At 40.2% G+C, this 15,574-nt stretch overlaps 1 protein-coding gene across 8 annotated transcripts in view; it reads right to left on the reverse strand.

Annotated features, from left to right (window-relative positions):
• Window positions 1–15,574, reverse strand: part of TAF2 (TATA-box binding protein associated factor 2) — a 96,326-nt gene that overhangs the window by 61,220 nt on the left and 19,532 nt on the right. For 6 of the 8 annotated variants that reach the window (XR_012086987.2, XM_072999278.2, XM_072999280.2 and 3 more), the window contains exons 11-17: window positions 15,424–15,559; window positions 13,400–13,554; window positions 11,039–11,153; window positions 9,579–9,688; window positions 8,674–8,739; window positions 7,238–7,490; window positions 58–198 (exon numbers count right to left, since the gene is read on the reverse strand). Coding sequence is in view for 7 of the 8 variants with exons in the window: in XM_072999278.2 (XP_072855379.2) it covers window positions 58–198; window positions 7,238–7,490; window positions 8,674–8,739; window positions 9,579–9,688; window positions 11,039–11,153; window positions 13,400–13,554; window positions 15,424–15,559 (976 nt within the window). In the remaining variant the exon portion in view is untranslated. The remainder of the gene's footprint in view (window positions 1–57; window positions 199–7,237; window positions 7,491–8,673; window positions 8,740–9,578; window positions 9,689–11,038; window positions 11,154–13,399; window positions 13,555–15,423; window positions 15,560–15,574) is intronic. The other 2 variants (XM_078391616.1, XM_078391617.1) reach the window with 1 other exon arrangement.

Below are 15,574 nucleotides of genomic sequence, written 5' to 3' on the forward strand. Positions count from 1 at the left end.
TGTCTCTGCTATGCAAACGCATCATGTCCAGAGCTGTACAATCAGTTGTAGGTTTACCTTCTGCAGAAAGTAGCTCTGAAAATTCATGAAGTTATTGGTTTTCACAATGTTTGGACAACTTTTACAACAGAACATTCGGGTGAAGAGAGACTTCATGGCCGGTGGTCCTGTCCATGTACTCACCATAAAATTTGCAATCTATATAATTAGGGAGGGAAATAAAAGCCATGTTACTAACAAAGAAAAGTTTGGCCTGCTGCCCTTACCAAACACCATTTAATTATATTTCCAAAACCACTCTGTGCTGGATGAGAGTGAACAAGATCTGTTACTATGTAAAGGATAGACACTTTAAAGCAGTATTTTTCCAACCATCCTATGCTTAGGTTGCATGTGAAAGATCATTTATCATTCTGCCATGGAATTGCTTTGCAACATATCCTGGGACATGAAATAAATATGTGTGGGCATCTAATTGTACTTTTATGCCCTAGAGTATACCCTACAACCTCTATTCAATTGTGAACGGCCAGGAAACATCAGTAACCAGAGACAACAATTATCAAGCAGCCTCATTATTATCTTCTCACTAGGGAATTTAGAATAAGTTTGCAAGGAACCCCTAGAGATCTAAACACAGTATAAAAACCAAAGCTATAAATGAATGCACCACCTAAAGTCAGAGGGCTTCTTCCAACCATAGGTTCTATAAATGGGAACTACAGTATATGGAAACAGTTTTAACTTACAGGTCATCTGCAACTAATTATCTTCCCACAATCAATAGCACATTCTAATTGTCTTCCTCCTATTTGCAATTTTTTTCCAGTTGTTTTAGTCACATAATCTATCTCTACGGAAGCCAGCAATGGGAGAGGCATCAACATTACTGATTTCCTCAATTTACCCTGCCAATAACCCAGTGCAGACTTCAAGCCACCCTGAGAGTACAAGACCACCCGAAGAGGAACAGGTAACTCAGAATCTTGTCTACTTTTACACATCCAAAGAGCAGACAGAGCAGTGAAGCAGTTTAAGGTCCAACATGCTGAGACAAAACTTGCCCAACATCCTGAATTAAAAGGTCTCAGCATTTATTGTATCTGTCAACACAGTAGGTAAAGAATTGACAGGACTGTTTTTTTTTTAATGAAGACCTCACAGAAAGATGCAGAAACAGGTATTCTCTTTTTACTTTACTAAAATCTGTGATTAACCATTCATTTTTCCAGGTATCCCAAAGAACTACATAGTAAGACAGAGAATGAATGTTTGCTTGCCTATGTACACATGAGAGCATATGGCTTAAGTGATCGTACATGTGTCTGCTTGCAAACACAGCTGGAAGTTGCAAAGCAATCACATTTAATGGAAGCTATTCCAAAAGAACTGATTTTAAAACACTGTCAAAATTGCTCTGCATATTATTAAACTATACTGCCCATAGTTTCAGTATGAACTCATTCCAAAAACAGTTGAGCTCCAGGTGACAAATTTATTTTTGGAAGTAAGGCTGAATCATCAAGAAAATCCCTCTACTCCCAACCATCAACCGAAGTTCGCTATAAACAAAAGTACCACTTGAAATATACTTGTAAATGAAGTGCAACGAACCATCAACTTCTCCAGGTTTTTCAAAAGTCTATTTAAAAAAATATATAAAGTATTATACTTTAAGTGCATAATTAACTGTAAAAAAAACAGTAAAAAAGAGCAGGATGTGAAAAAAAATTGAACAAAATTCTGCTGCGTAATTACATCAAAGGAAAGGCAATGATATAATTCACTGCAGCAAATTGCTCCTAGTTAATACATCCCTGCTTAAATGCTTTATGGTGCACACTGAAGTAGCTTCCTGGTTGGATGCAACCAGGAATCCAATCAGAGACTTGCTAATTAGCAGCGATTTGTTGCTGTGAGTTACACAACTGCCCTTCCACCAGTGTAAATATACAACATGATTTCAGTCACTGAAAGTCAACAGAAAGTCCTTTTGTTACAGAACAATAGTTACTATATTTCTCACACAGTTCAGAAGCACTGACGAGCAAATAGTGCTAATTAGTGGCATAGGCCTTTCAGTAAAAGCTACAAACAGGAGGTCACCAACTGGAAGCCCCAGCTCTAAAGCCAACCTTGAGAGTTCCTGCAGATTCCTTCTTCCTCCCAGTCACTCAGACTCATGAATTCTACCTGTGTACTAATCAGGTGCAAATGTATGTCAGAAGGACTCATCCGTAGTCCTTATGAAGGGGGATTTTATTCATGAGTTTGTGTCCTGCTATCACACCAGTCTGTCAAAGTAGCTAACAAATATACAGCAACAGAATAATAAAACCACACAAAATACAGTAGCCGAAACCAATGGACAGCCAGCCACAAACATTAATTTTTATTAAAGATGGAAGAACAAGCAGTGTAAAAGTAGAACTCCTATGCAAAGACTGCTCAGGAGAGATTCTCTCTGTTCAGGTGCCAACACTGAGTAGACCTTGTGGCTTGTTACCTGCCTAACCTCAGAAGTGGTGAGGGAAGGAACCAGAGACACGCTTCCAAGGAAGGTTTATTTGGAATAAAGGGACTGAGAAGCAAAATGCTGGCTGGGCCTACTTCAGTTATTTCCTGAGCAATGTTCTTGGTGGTTTATAAAATCCTGAGTATGTCCTTATAATTAAAAAGGTCCAGTAAGCACAGGAAGAGAAGCCAAGCACTACTGATTTGTTAGATACAGGCTGCAGAGATGTGGGTTCAAATCTAGACTCACCCATAAAGTTTTCTGGGTAGTCTTGTGATGATCCCTATCTTCCAATCCATTTCCCCTCATAGAGTTATTAAGAGTATAAAATTAGGAACGGGTTAAGTCCTGTATGCTAGCCTGAGCTTCATGGAGAGCAGGATATGAAAAAAAAACCAATTCAATCATTCCTACACAAAACCCTCAAAGTACATATATATTCCTTGTTTTTATATTTGTTTTGATTCGTGATTAAGGTTGACAAATCATGAATTTTTTTTTTTTTTACAAACTGACTTGTCAATTCATTTTTTACTTCAAAGCCCTACAAAACGCCTCCCCCCACCTGGGGAAAGTGCTCTTTAGCAGCAGGATTGGGGAAAGGCCATACTTGGAGGAACTGTAGAGGAGAGTCAGTAAAAGCTTCTATGATTCTGGTGTCTCTAGGTGCCTTTTGGGGCGGCCCTGTTTGTTGGTGCGTAACTCGGATGTCTGAAACCCAATCTTTACTGAATCTGGAGGGACTGTAAAGAAGAGTCAGAGGAAGCCTCCCTGTAAATTTGGTGTCTCTAAGTGCCGGGGGTGGGGGTGGGGTGGCGTTTTATAGCCAAACAAATCAAAAATCACTAAAAATTCATTGATTCATATTCATTGGGGGCATTGTTTCATACAAATAGAAATAGATGAATTAGTACGTTTTTGAACAAATTTGGTGATTCATTTTTTAATTCATGCCCATCTCTAATTGTTATATTTATATCCCGCTAGTCCTTAAATGAGCTTATAAGCAGAGAGGACACATTTTGTTCCTTAAACCAGTGGTCCCCAACCTTGGGCTTCCAGATGTTCTCGGACTACAACTCCCAGAAGCCTTCACCACCACCTCTGTTGGCCAGTATTTCTGGGAGTTGAAGTCCAAGAACATCTGGAGGCCCAAGGTTGGGGACCACTGCCTTAAACCACTAATCATGGTTCTTCTGGAAGGACAGATCCTGAAGCTGAGGCTCCAGTACTTTGGCCATCTAATGAGAAGAAAAGACTCCCTGGAAAAGACCCTGATGTTGGGAAAGTGTGATGGCAAGAGGAGAAGGGGACGACCGAGGATGAGATGGCTGGACAGTGTCTGCGAAGCAACCAACATGAACCTGACACAACTCCGGGAGGCAGTAGAAGACAGGAGGGCCTGGCGTGCTCTGGTCCATGGGGTCACGAAGAGTCGGACACGACTAAACGACTAAACACACATGGTTCTTCTCCTCCATACTTTATCCTATGTCTCAGGTCATGCTGAGTGTGACTGGCCCGTTTGTGAGCTTGGATAATCTGGATTTTACAAAGTTCCAGTGAAATAACAACTGCACTACATTGTCTCTCAGCCAAAGTAAATTTAGCTCTCTGTATAATAACTTATCTTATAGTTTTTTAAATGTTTTTAATTGTTTTTATATCTGATAGTTTTAACTTAATGCATATTTAGTCCTTTTTAAATTGTGATACCGTGTTTTCCTGAAAATAAGACAGGGTCTTATATTAATTTTTGCTCCAAAAAACGCATTAGGGGTTATTTTACAGTCATGTGATCTTCTGGTTGCTGCACAAGGGTGGAGGGTGGGGTTTCACTTAAGTGGGGCTTATTTTTGGGGTAGGGCTTATATTACAAGCATCCTGAAAAATCATACTAGGGCTTATTTTCAGGATAGGTCTTTTTTGGGGGGAAACATGGTATTTATATAGTGTTTTCTTATTTTAGTTCATGTGAACTGCCTTGGGTTCCCTATGGGGAGAAAGGGGGCATATAAAAACATAAACAAATAAGTAACAATAAATAGTTAAATAAAAAATCTACAGTGATATAGTATGCTGCTCTGAAATGAACCAAAGATAGTTAGTTATAACCTCAGAGTGAAAATTTCATCACTTTCTCAGATTTTCAAGGTATATTAAAACATCCTAGCAAAAATGGCATACATTTCTTGATCTGTTAAAATGTTTTTTTAAACAAAACAAAACCTTGTTTAGTTTAAGGATTTAAGAAAAAGAAAGGAATTGGTTAGGCCTCATATAGACTACAGTGTCCATTTCTGGACACCACACTTTAAGAAGATTGCCAACAAACTGGAGCAAGTTCAAAGGAGGGCAAGATCAGGGGACTGGAAACTAAATCCTTCGAGGAATGACCGAAAGAACTGGGTATGTTTAGCCTTGACAAAAGAAGACTAAGGGGCAGATAGGAAAGCACTTTTCAAATACTTGAAAGACAGTCATACAGAAGAAGGGCAGAATCTGTTCTCAGTCATCTCAGAGTGCAGGACATGTAATAATGAGCTTGTTACAGGAAGCCAGATTTAGGCTGCAAATCAGGAAAAACTTCATAACTGTTTGAGCAGTATGACAATGAAACCAATTATCTCAGGAGGTGGTGAGCACTCCAACACTGGAGGTGTACAAGAGAAAATTGGACACCCATCTCTCAGATCTTTGACTTGGATTCCTGCACTGAGCTGGGGGTTGAACTCTATGGCCTTATAGGCCCCTTCCAAATCTATTATTCTGTGATTCTATGATTGTTTGAACTGCCTTGACATATTTGTTTTCCAATTATTATGAAAGGCTTGTTTAGTTTCCTTTAACTGACAAACATACCTTTTTTAAAAGTTTAATAGAGAATATTAAATGTATTAACTTCTCAATTAAAAACAAACCTCTTACCGGTCATTTAGTTTTCTATTCACACCAGGCATTTAGAAGCCTTTGGTATACAGTGGTGCCTCGCTTAGCGACATCAATCCGTTCCAGGAAAAACGTTGCTAAGTGATTTAATTGCTAAGCGATTTTAAAAAGCCCATAGAAATGCATTAAAACGTGTTTAATTTTATTTATTTATTTATTTATTTGATTTGGCTTAACAACTGACCTTATGCGAAGATCCTCCATAGGGGCAGCCATTTTTGGTGCCTCTAAAGCGAGGCAAAACACTGGGTGGCCATTTTGTTTTTCTGGCGGCCATTTTGGAACCGCCAATCAGCTGTGCAAAAAGGGTCGCTTTGCCATGATCGTTTCCCCGCGATCATCGCAAAGCGATTTTTCCCCATAGGGCCATCGCTAAGCGATCGCTCTGGCAATGACCAAAACCCCATCGCTAAGCGATTTCATCGCTCAACGGAGCGATCGCTAAGCGAGGCACCACTGTATTTGGTAGGTACTTAGAAGCATTTGGTAGGTATTTCCATCTAGCTGAATACCGAGCCAGTTTAAGAGACAGGGCTAAACTCTCACTCAATTGCTAATATGTGAAAATACTTATGAGTCCAAGGCTATAGCGTGGTAATCAGAGAATGCGTATTCTGTTCCTTAAATCACTGATCATTAGAGATAAATGGACATAACCTGGAGAACTACTTTAGGAATGCTGAAGAACTGGCACAGCCTCCAGGATGACTTTTTTTCTTGAAATAGCAGACAAGTCTTAAATCTATTTGTGAAAAATATGCAAGCCTACAAATTTCTTTTCTGTGTGATGGGTACATACATTAAGAGGGAAGACTGTTATCTGAAAAATGCAAATTTAAAGCAGTGGTGGCTCATCCAGTAGGAGAAGTGGAAAGCTGCTCCATGGAAAGATCCCAGCCATCTCACTCCAGAGGCAGAGGGCTTCTCTGAGTGAACTGATTACTTACTTCTGTATGTAAATCTCTCTATGTGAGCAAGTGGAAGAGGAGTGGGGGGGTGAATACTCACTCTGGCCCTTTAATGGATTCAAGAGACCTGAAGGGTTGGAAGCACTAGAAACAAGTCTGGAAATATCACACCATCCAATTTGTTAAATCATGTATCAAATAATTTAAATTACAATAAAAAAAAGACTGGAAACAAAATTCACTTTTCTAGACTGAGAAGCTATTAGCCACCTGCTCCTGTCTTAATTGTTCCCCCTCCCCCGACTATGAACATTAAACTACACAGGGCTATGTTCAAGTGGACAACTCATGGGCTGGTCAAATCCTTGGCAAGTTACCTGGCAAAGTACAGAATACCACAATGTCAAAAAAACAAGGCAGGAATTGCTGTAGAGTTTTTTATAATGCCCCAAACACCCCCAGATTTGGCACAGATCAAGGGCAGACTCTATGCTACATCTATGCCAAATCTGGTGCTGATCCAATATTCAGTTTCAAAGTTATAATTTTTTTGTTTAAGGCACCTCTATTTTTAACTTGCTTTATGGAATGCTGAATTGGGCTATTGCACAATATTTATTGCTGCACTCTTGTGCAACAGTAATATAGGGAACCTGAGAGTCCTGAGCTATTTCGAAACATTTTCCCAGAGACAACCTCTAGTTTTCAAGCAACTGAAGTGATGAGATGGAAAGGCGTATCTTCTTTAGTTCCTTAGACTCAGATTCTGGAGGAGCAACTCAATTCTAAACTTCACAATCTGCTTTTGTTAAGATTTCTATGATCTGTGGCAACCTTGGACAGAACTCTCTCACAAACTGCTCACCTTTGCAAGACAAAAGCATGCCATTATCCTCACTCGGTAGAAACACTGCTCCTGTTCAAGGATATCAGTCAGTGCAAGCCGCGACGCTGGAGTGGGGAACTTCTGGAGGGCCAAAATGGATTCCTCCTGCGCAACCACATCTCTCTCATACCGAAGCTGATACTGCCACATGAAGTCAGCCTGCTCAAACTCTACCTTCCTTAACACGGACATATCCGGATCTATTCTTATCCAGAGCAAGGGGGAATCAGCACTAGAAGAGATGACCAAAATTTGTTCTACGGTTTAAAGTACAACGGATGTGTACATTATAACATTTTAACATGAGGTCTGCAAAATATGATTTCCTAAAAATGAAGTTGTGTCTTGTTTTCTTCTTGCTTTTCAAGACCAAGAGTTAACAGTTCAATGGCTTTGAATATAGTGTCCCTGGTAACACAACCTGAAATATCATGCAGCTGCTGACAAATTAGCAGTAACAATTGGGATGTGTAACTTGAGGATGGTTTTTATCAACTTCCAAACGGAAGGCATTTCTGGGTAAATAAAAATGCAACTTCTATGCCTGTAACTAATATTAAACGTGTGGCCAGAAACAATGATGCATTGCTTCCCTTTCTACATCTTTTTTCCATTTCTCCCATTTTCTCTGTGCCAAATTTTAGACTATTAGCTTCTTGGTGTCAGGATCTGTCCTCTTGTACTTCATAAAGCATTATGAACAGCACTACTGTATAGGTTCTCCACTGGTTTAGTTCAGATAAAACATTGCGATCATAATTTGGCCATTGGGAGCATTCCCACAGATTCACATACTGCCTTCACTTTTCTTTTGTACAGCTGTTCTCCACTTTGATTTCGACTAAACTCAGTTTGCCATGACACCCAAAATGGCAAGCTATAGGCCATGTCTTGCTTCTAAACCATGATTTGCAAACTCATTTCAAGTTGCCCTTTAGAGTCTGGTGCCACCATTATTTACTCGTTCTAGCACAGGGGCAAAATAGGGATAACATAAAAAATAAGAAGGGGAGCCAAAAGAGCACAAGACCATCAGCTCTGAACCGAGTCCATGTATGTCTCTTTCTGGGGAGCCTTTCAGCATATGTGCACCACGTGTTATCTACAGTTATAATGCATGATGACCTTAGAGGGGATTCCTGTTCTCACTGCACAGAAGGGCTTCAGAGTATGAATTGTCATGTGTGAAAACTGGTGAGTTAGCCCAGTTCATGTGAATAGTTTGGCCTCTCTCCTCCTTCAAGCGAAAAGGAATGTTGGATCAGCCATCTAATGTTTTATGTTCCCCTGCTCCTCTTCCTTTACAAAAAGGGATGGCTTAGGTTTTGTTATACAGTTCCACAGCTGCGTCATGGACTTTATTCCCAGAGGCCACCGTCCAGCATTATCCCTTTTGCTTTCAAATATCAACTTACTCCATGGCGGAAAGATCCATGTCTACCTCCTCTCCATTCATTAGTGGAATCTTTTTCTTCTTATTTCTGCATTTTTAAAAAGGTAGATTGATATATTAAAATCATTTCCTCTTTCTTTAATTCTCTAAACAGAACTTAAATAATGCTTAAATAAATGCATGCCAAAAGGTGCCCCGGGTGAGTAAATGAGAATTCATTGAATCCCTGTGGCCTGATCCTTCCACTCCAGAAACTCCACTAGATGTCTTTTCAGGAACAAAGACGCTCAGAGCAGATCTTCCCAAATATTCTTCTCACCCTCATTTCAGAGGTACAATCTCTTCTTGAGCCTCATACTTTCTAATCCTAATGATGGTACTCCCATTGGATACATCCTATCTTCTTCTCTTGTTTCATCAGGCCATGGCCTCAATCGACAAAGCCAAGAGACAAAACCTTAACGCACCTTTTCCCTGAAGTGGGAATTCAGGTCCATATTAAGGCCTACAACTTCCTTGGAAAAATATCTTTTAACAACTAAGATTCTGTATTACAATGGGTAAACGGCTACAGTACTACTCATGCCCAACCTGCTGAATTAAGAGTATGAAGCCTCAAATCAAGGTGGAGGAATCAAAGAATCACAGCATTATAAAATTGGATGGCACCACAAAGGTCATCTAGTCCAGGCCCTTTAATCTTGCACTATTCTTTTTAAGGAGAACAGCACTAGCCTTGGGTGGAGCTAGTGTGTGGATGTCTCACATGCAACTTAGGGCTTCTCATGTAACATGGGAAGATGTAGCACTGCAGCAAGCTGAATGCCACTGACATGAGTCTGAGACCAGAAAAAGCAAAAATAAGAGTGGATAGTAATTTCAGGTATATGTTTCACAGAGCATACTACATAAATGGTAAAAGCCTACCGTCTGCTCTTTGAGTGACATGGTATGTCATGTTTAAGGCTATTTTCTTCTATCTGAAGTGTGTGGTTGAAAGATCCATCGAGCTCCTGCACCGTCACTTTGAGGGGCCCCTCAGAAAAGATGAGACAAGAAGCATTTAAAAATACTTGCAGTAGAAATGATTTAATGTAATGGCAAGCAAGGCGTGACTGCATGTATTTTGCACTTCTATCCCTATCTTGTCTCAGAATGATCTTCTTGCAACAAAGGCTACGCAGAGCAAGTGGCTTATCCACCAATGAAATTCACAAGCAAGCAGAGAGGCTTCAATCTGGGAATTCCATGTCTAAACACAATATTTTAGGCAAAACACTAATCACACATGTTGGCTAAGCTGTGTGTGATATCTTGGATACAATCCGGTTGTTGTTATGTGCTGTCAAGTTGCCTCTGACTTATGGTAATCCAATGAATCAGCAATCTCCAAAATGTACTGTTGTTAACAGCCCTGCTCAATTCTGATAAACTGTAGCTTCCTTTAGGGAGGTCAATCCATCTTGTGTTTGGGCTTCCTCTTTTCCTGCTGCCTTCCATCTTTCCCAGATTGTCGTCTACAGAGAATTCTGCCTTCACATAGTATGCCCAAAGTTGGACAGCCTCAGTTTCAGCATTTTTGCCTCCAGAAATAGTTGAGGCTTGATTTGACCTAGGATCCACTTATTCTACTATCACATTATTTTGCATCTAGAAATAGAGATGTCTAGCTCCTATTAATAGCTTTGTGATCCAAAGTCGAAACAGGATCCCTATTCAGACATATGCAAATGTGTGTGGTTTTGGCTAATGTGAAAAGGCTACCGTGACAGAATAGCCTCCTCCCTCCTCTTCAGACTGTTCCATTACTGTAAATTAAGTATGAAAGGGTGAGTCATGGCCAGTGCTCTCCCTTCATTGCACGTGGATTCCATCTGCTTTAAGCACACCTGAACTGGGCTAAGGAAGTGATGAGTTAAACTCTACATTCATCTATAAATAGGTTGAAGCTTAAGCAGCAAAGGATTAAGAGAGAAAAAAATCAACTGTGATCAAGTTTCCACACACCCCTTTCCGCCACTGGACCCTTAAATCATCTCTAGGAGATCTCCAGTATCACAAAAGTTCTGGGAGGCAGAAGGAAGTGCAGGAGGGAAGAGAAATCCATTCTAGTGCCAGATACTATACTGCTAGTTGACAGATAAGATTGTATACAACTTTATAATTCACATGAATCAATGTATCATTTCATGTTAATGAATTAAAAAATACCTAAAATGTTATTCACATGCGATGAGGTGTTTAAAGTAACTATGGTACGCTAACTGCCATCTACCAGATATAGCTGAGACTAGCAAACGAGATGTTTGCCTGATTTAATGGCAGTAACATTGTAAATATGTAGTAACAAACAGATTTCATTAACAAGAGTTGAATACTGAACTTACCACATATTTCTGGGTCCCAGGAGATGTGTAGTCTTGTTTTATTTCCAATTCTAGTACATTCCGTTTTCTATTAAATGCAAAACTACCATAGAATTTTACCACGCCACTCTGATCTCTGACAAACTGAATAGGACAATAACGGTTATGTGATCCATGCATATATTACCTCCACCCCTTGAGTACTGAGAGTTTTAAGAACATGCATCTATTAGCAAGACTTTCTGACTTTAAGCTGTGAAGAAACATTCCTGGTAAACTGGGCCTTGAACTGACAACTGGGTATGTAGGGTAAAGGTAAAGCTTCCCCTTGACAATTTGTCCAGTTGTGTCCGACTCTAGGGGGTGGTGCTCATCTCCGTTTCCATGCCATAGAGCCAGCATTTGTCTGAAGACAATCTTCCGTGGTCATGTGGCCAGCGCGACTAGACACGGAATGCTGTGGTGGTACCTATTTATCTACTCACATTTTGCATTTTGCATGTTTTCGAACCGCTAGTTTGGGGGGAGCTGGGACAAGCAATGGGGGCTCACTCCATTGCATGGATTCGATCTTACAATTGCAGGTCTTCTGACCTTGCAGCACAGAGGCTTTTGTGGTTTAACCCACAGCGCCACCACGTCCCATTTATAGCGTTCTTATAATTTTAAAAATGTAAGCTTCGATAATAATGGATGCATTCAGTTTCTACATTCAAATTCCCCCCTCCCTACCATTGTCGACACTTACTGTGAAGTAACAGAGGACACTTCCAATATCCCAGCTCTCTGTTCATGCTTGAAGCCCTGATCACAAGAATCCTAAGTGGTCTCTTCGCTATTTAATAACCTGCATGTGCAGATGAACTTTCATATCAATTCACATACAATGTTTTCCAAATGGGATACATTTATAAAGTCGGCTGTGAATCACCATATGCTGAGTAATTAAAGGAGGAAAAAAAGTGACTGGCAAATGTGTGGTACTGGTTCTGGAGGTTCCTCCTCAGACTTTCACAGTATGGTGCAGAAATGCCAGTTTTCTTAAGATATAATAACAATTCTGCATATTGGGAAAAAATGCTCTAACACAAAACAAGAGGAGAAAATTAAGTAGCTCCCTATTCTACAGAAACAGAGTGGTTTTGCTAAAACTTAAATATTTCACTTCCCTTGACTGCCCTATTAGGGTTGCTATTAGAGATGGGGGTATTCGTATAAGAATACCCCCCACATAAGTGGCGATGATGAAGGTCCAGACCTGGACAGTCCACTCACAATTCTGCCGTTGCTGCAACCTCACCAATCCTTCCAATGGCTCCGGAGATCACGATCTGTGAGCCACTCTTCAACCTGGCAGAGAGGCTTGTCGTCCCACCTACTCCCAGGAGTGGCAAGCCGATCGTGATCTCTGGACCCATTGGAAGGATCATGGAGGTCGCGGCATCAAGTGGAATTGTGAACAGACTGTCCCACCTGCACGGGGTTATTCCTATACCAATACCCCCATCTCTAGTTGCTATAAGTCAGTTCCAACTTGACAGCACAGAACACACACATACTTCATTTAATACTTCCTTGATACTTTATGTCTTGAACTTGGTTTATTAATCAATTCCGAAGTATATGTACCTTTTTAAAAAATGTACGGATCTCTACTATTAAACATGTGTGCATATTTATAATAGAAGGCCCTTTTCAGAGCTCCTCTATCCATCACATAGAAAATAATTATTTAGCACAAACTCTTCTTGCTTAGAATCTCCTCCTGTATATGAAATTCATCCTGCGGAAATACTAAATGTTTTTATTTGTGTGAACTTTATTTTGTCTCTAAACTATGGTGAACTGCACTGCTACACAGCACCAGTCAGCTTTGTAACTGCCAATGAATTCTGCATCAGCAACTCTCTGCTGTTAGAATGACTGAAATTACTAGTGTTCACATCTTTTGCTGGCACAGTGCTACAGTGACATTTTTTGAATTCACATCTGAAAATATGAAAGACCCAAAGCATTTCCAAATAATATTCACATGAAATACTTGTGTTTCTGAAAATCACCTGGATTCCTACTGTGTTAGTTGGCTTTGAATTGAGACAGAATCCTAGTATTTTTTTCAGAGGGAGCACATTACTACAAAATGTTTCCCCTACAACATAATATTTAAAAAATATACAAATCAAGGCAGAGCAACCTGAATTGCTATACATCCTTGAAAAAGAATACCAGCATTTTTAGTAAATTTTAAAATACCAATGTCTGCAACTCTTTGATGAAGTAAAAATTGCTTGTCATGACCCAGTGCATTCATTAGAAGAACCAAAGGATAGATTCTCCTCAACGTCGTGTTTATTAGCCTGAGGCTAGAATCAAAAAGGATACACCCACTGCTTTATTAAGGGCTGGATGTCTTTGCCAGACACATTGGAGATGGACTTCAAAAACCCAGATGTGGAAACCAACATCTGACTCCACATATGAGACTGGAATTTCTGGGATGAAGCTGTGCTAGCCAGACTCAGTAGCTTGTTGAAAACCTACAACCGATTTTTTCAGACCATTATTCAAGCCAGGGAAGATAATCTCAAATTATTTGAAACATCAACAGCAGTAACATCACATTATGCCTACGGTTCATTTCCTGTCGGACACAAACAAAGACGATTCTGATATTCAAACTGCAGCCAGGACAGAGGGTGTGAGGAAGATAAAAGAGAACAATATCTGAAACCACATTGCTTGTGAACAACCTGGCTGTTACATCCATTGAACACAGAACAAAAGTGGGGCCTTTCTGGAACAAGCAGAGCAGCTGAACATTCTTCTCCCCCACCAACAGCCAACCAGAGAAGCTCATCTTTGGAAAGTCAAAGAATTAAAGAACTGCCAAAGAGCTTAGTAGTACGGGAATCTGGTACAGAATCTAGACTAGATTGATCCCTGGTCTGATACAGCATAGCTCTTTTTATGTCCATGTGGCATTCTTATAATATGCATAAGGAAAGAATGCTACTAAGAGATTCAAGTTTATTTAACCTGTTTCCAGTGAAAAATACTGGAAACTGACTGAATCATTTGGGTTGATGGTAAATGACATAGTTTTTGCAAGTTATGGCCGGATCCCATGGAATACAATCCAAAACCCAAAGAGGAAACCTCATTTTCCGGGTGTGGTTATAAATCATCCTTAACCTCATGGGCTGCTTATGCAAGCAGCCAACCACACCGATAGGTGCCCATGCAGTGTGCACTCCAGAGAATGGTGCTGGCAACATATTGTGGTTACACTATGAAAGTTAAGGAGGTCTAGGCCTGGCTTGCGACACCACCTGACAGTTTGACCTACGATGCATGGAGGGGAGCTAAGAATACAGCAAGTAAGGAAATATTAGTTGTTTGAGCAACTGTATATGTAGCTTTGACTGTCTTAGCCGTGGTTAATAAATTAGGAGCATCACACACTCTCATCCTTCTCTCTTGAATTAAAATATCAGTGAATCTAAATATGCTGAGTCAGAGGTAAGCCTCACTGGAGTCTCATGTAACCTTCTTCCAGTTTAAGTGCATAATGGCTGGTAATTTAATGGGTATCTCAGCTAACATCATCTATGGTTGAAGGCTAGAATAGCCTCCCTCTCCACCAGGGTCTGTCGGCTACCTTCAAACTTTGGGTAAAACCCCCAATTCAACATGTAGACCTTAACTGCAATTAATCCTAGCGTCTACAGGGAGTTCACAATATGAGAATTCACCCTTCATCTCTGAACAAGCTATGAGAGGTCTGATGCACTACCTGTCCCAGCCATTTGTATAAAAGAGAAATAAGATCAACAGTGACAAAACTGTCAGAATTAATGGACTTCCAGTCCCATACCTTGGTGGTAACCATTAGAAAACTGTTAGAAAAGTGCCCTGCTGTACCAAGGGAGTTACAGAGATTCCCTGCAACTCACAAACCTGCACAGGGGAAGGCGCTACAACGAAAACTGCCTCCATGCACTCTTTATGTATATTGGAACTCATTTGTGAGTCCCAGGAAATCCTCACAACCCCTGCAGGGCAGGAGGGCACTTTTCTACCAGTTTGAAGAAGTGGCAGGGGAATGCCATGGGGGTAAGAGGGCTGCTCTGCCTCCTGCCGGTTTGAGGGTTCCCAGTTCCACAATTCAACCTGGGAGGTTCCCAGCAAATTATGGGACTGGCAGTTCTTTAATTCTAAATATCCCATCCTTAAAGCTCTATTCATAGTAAATAGACACTCTAGTTAGTAGGTAGACTTTATATGCAAACCACTTACCTAAATTCAGGTTTTTTTTAAAAAAATCACTGTAGTAATATGAGTATTTTGAAAGACTAGTTTTAAAAGTAAACAGTAAATGCATTCTAGGTCATGATCTCAACACTTACTTGTAACATGAACTCCATACTTATTCTGTTTTCTATCAGCCTCATGACTAGGTGGGCTTTGCACTGGAACATTTTGTAGTATTCCCATGACAACGTGTGAGGATGTTTTATGGAAAAATGCAGATATGATGCAGGACTGGAAAATTAAATC

The sequence above is a fragment of the Pogona vitticeps genome, chromosome 4, assembly GCF_051106095.1.
Source record: "Pogona vitticeps strain Pit_001003342236 chromosome 4, PviZW2.1, whole genome shotgun sequence".
Lineage (NCBI taxonomy): Eukaryota > Metazoa > Chordata > Lepidosauria > Squamata > Agamidae > Pogona > Pogona vitticeps.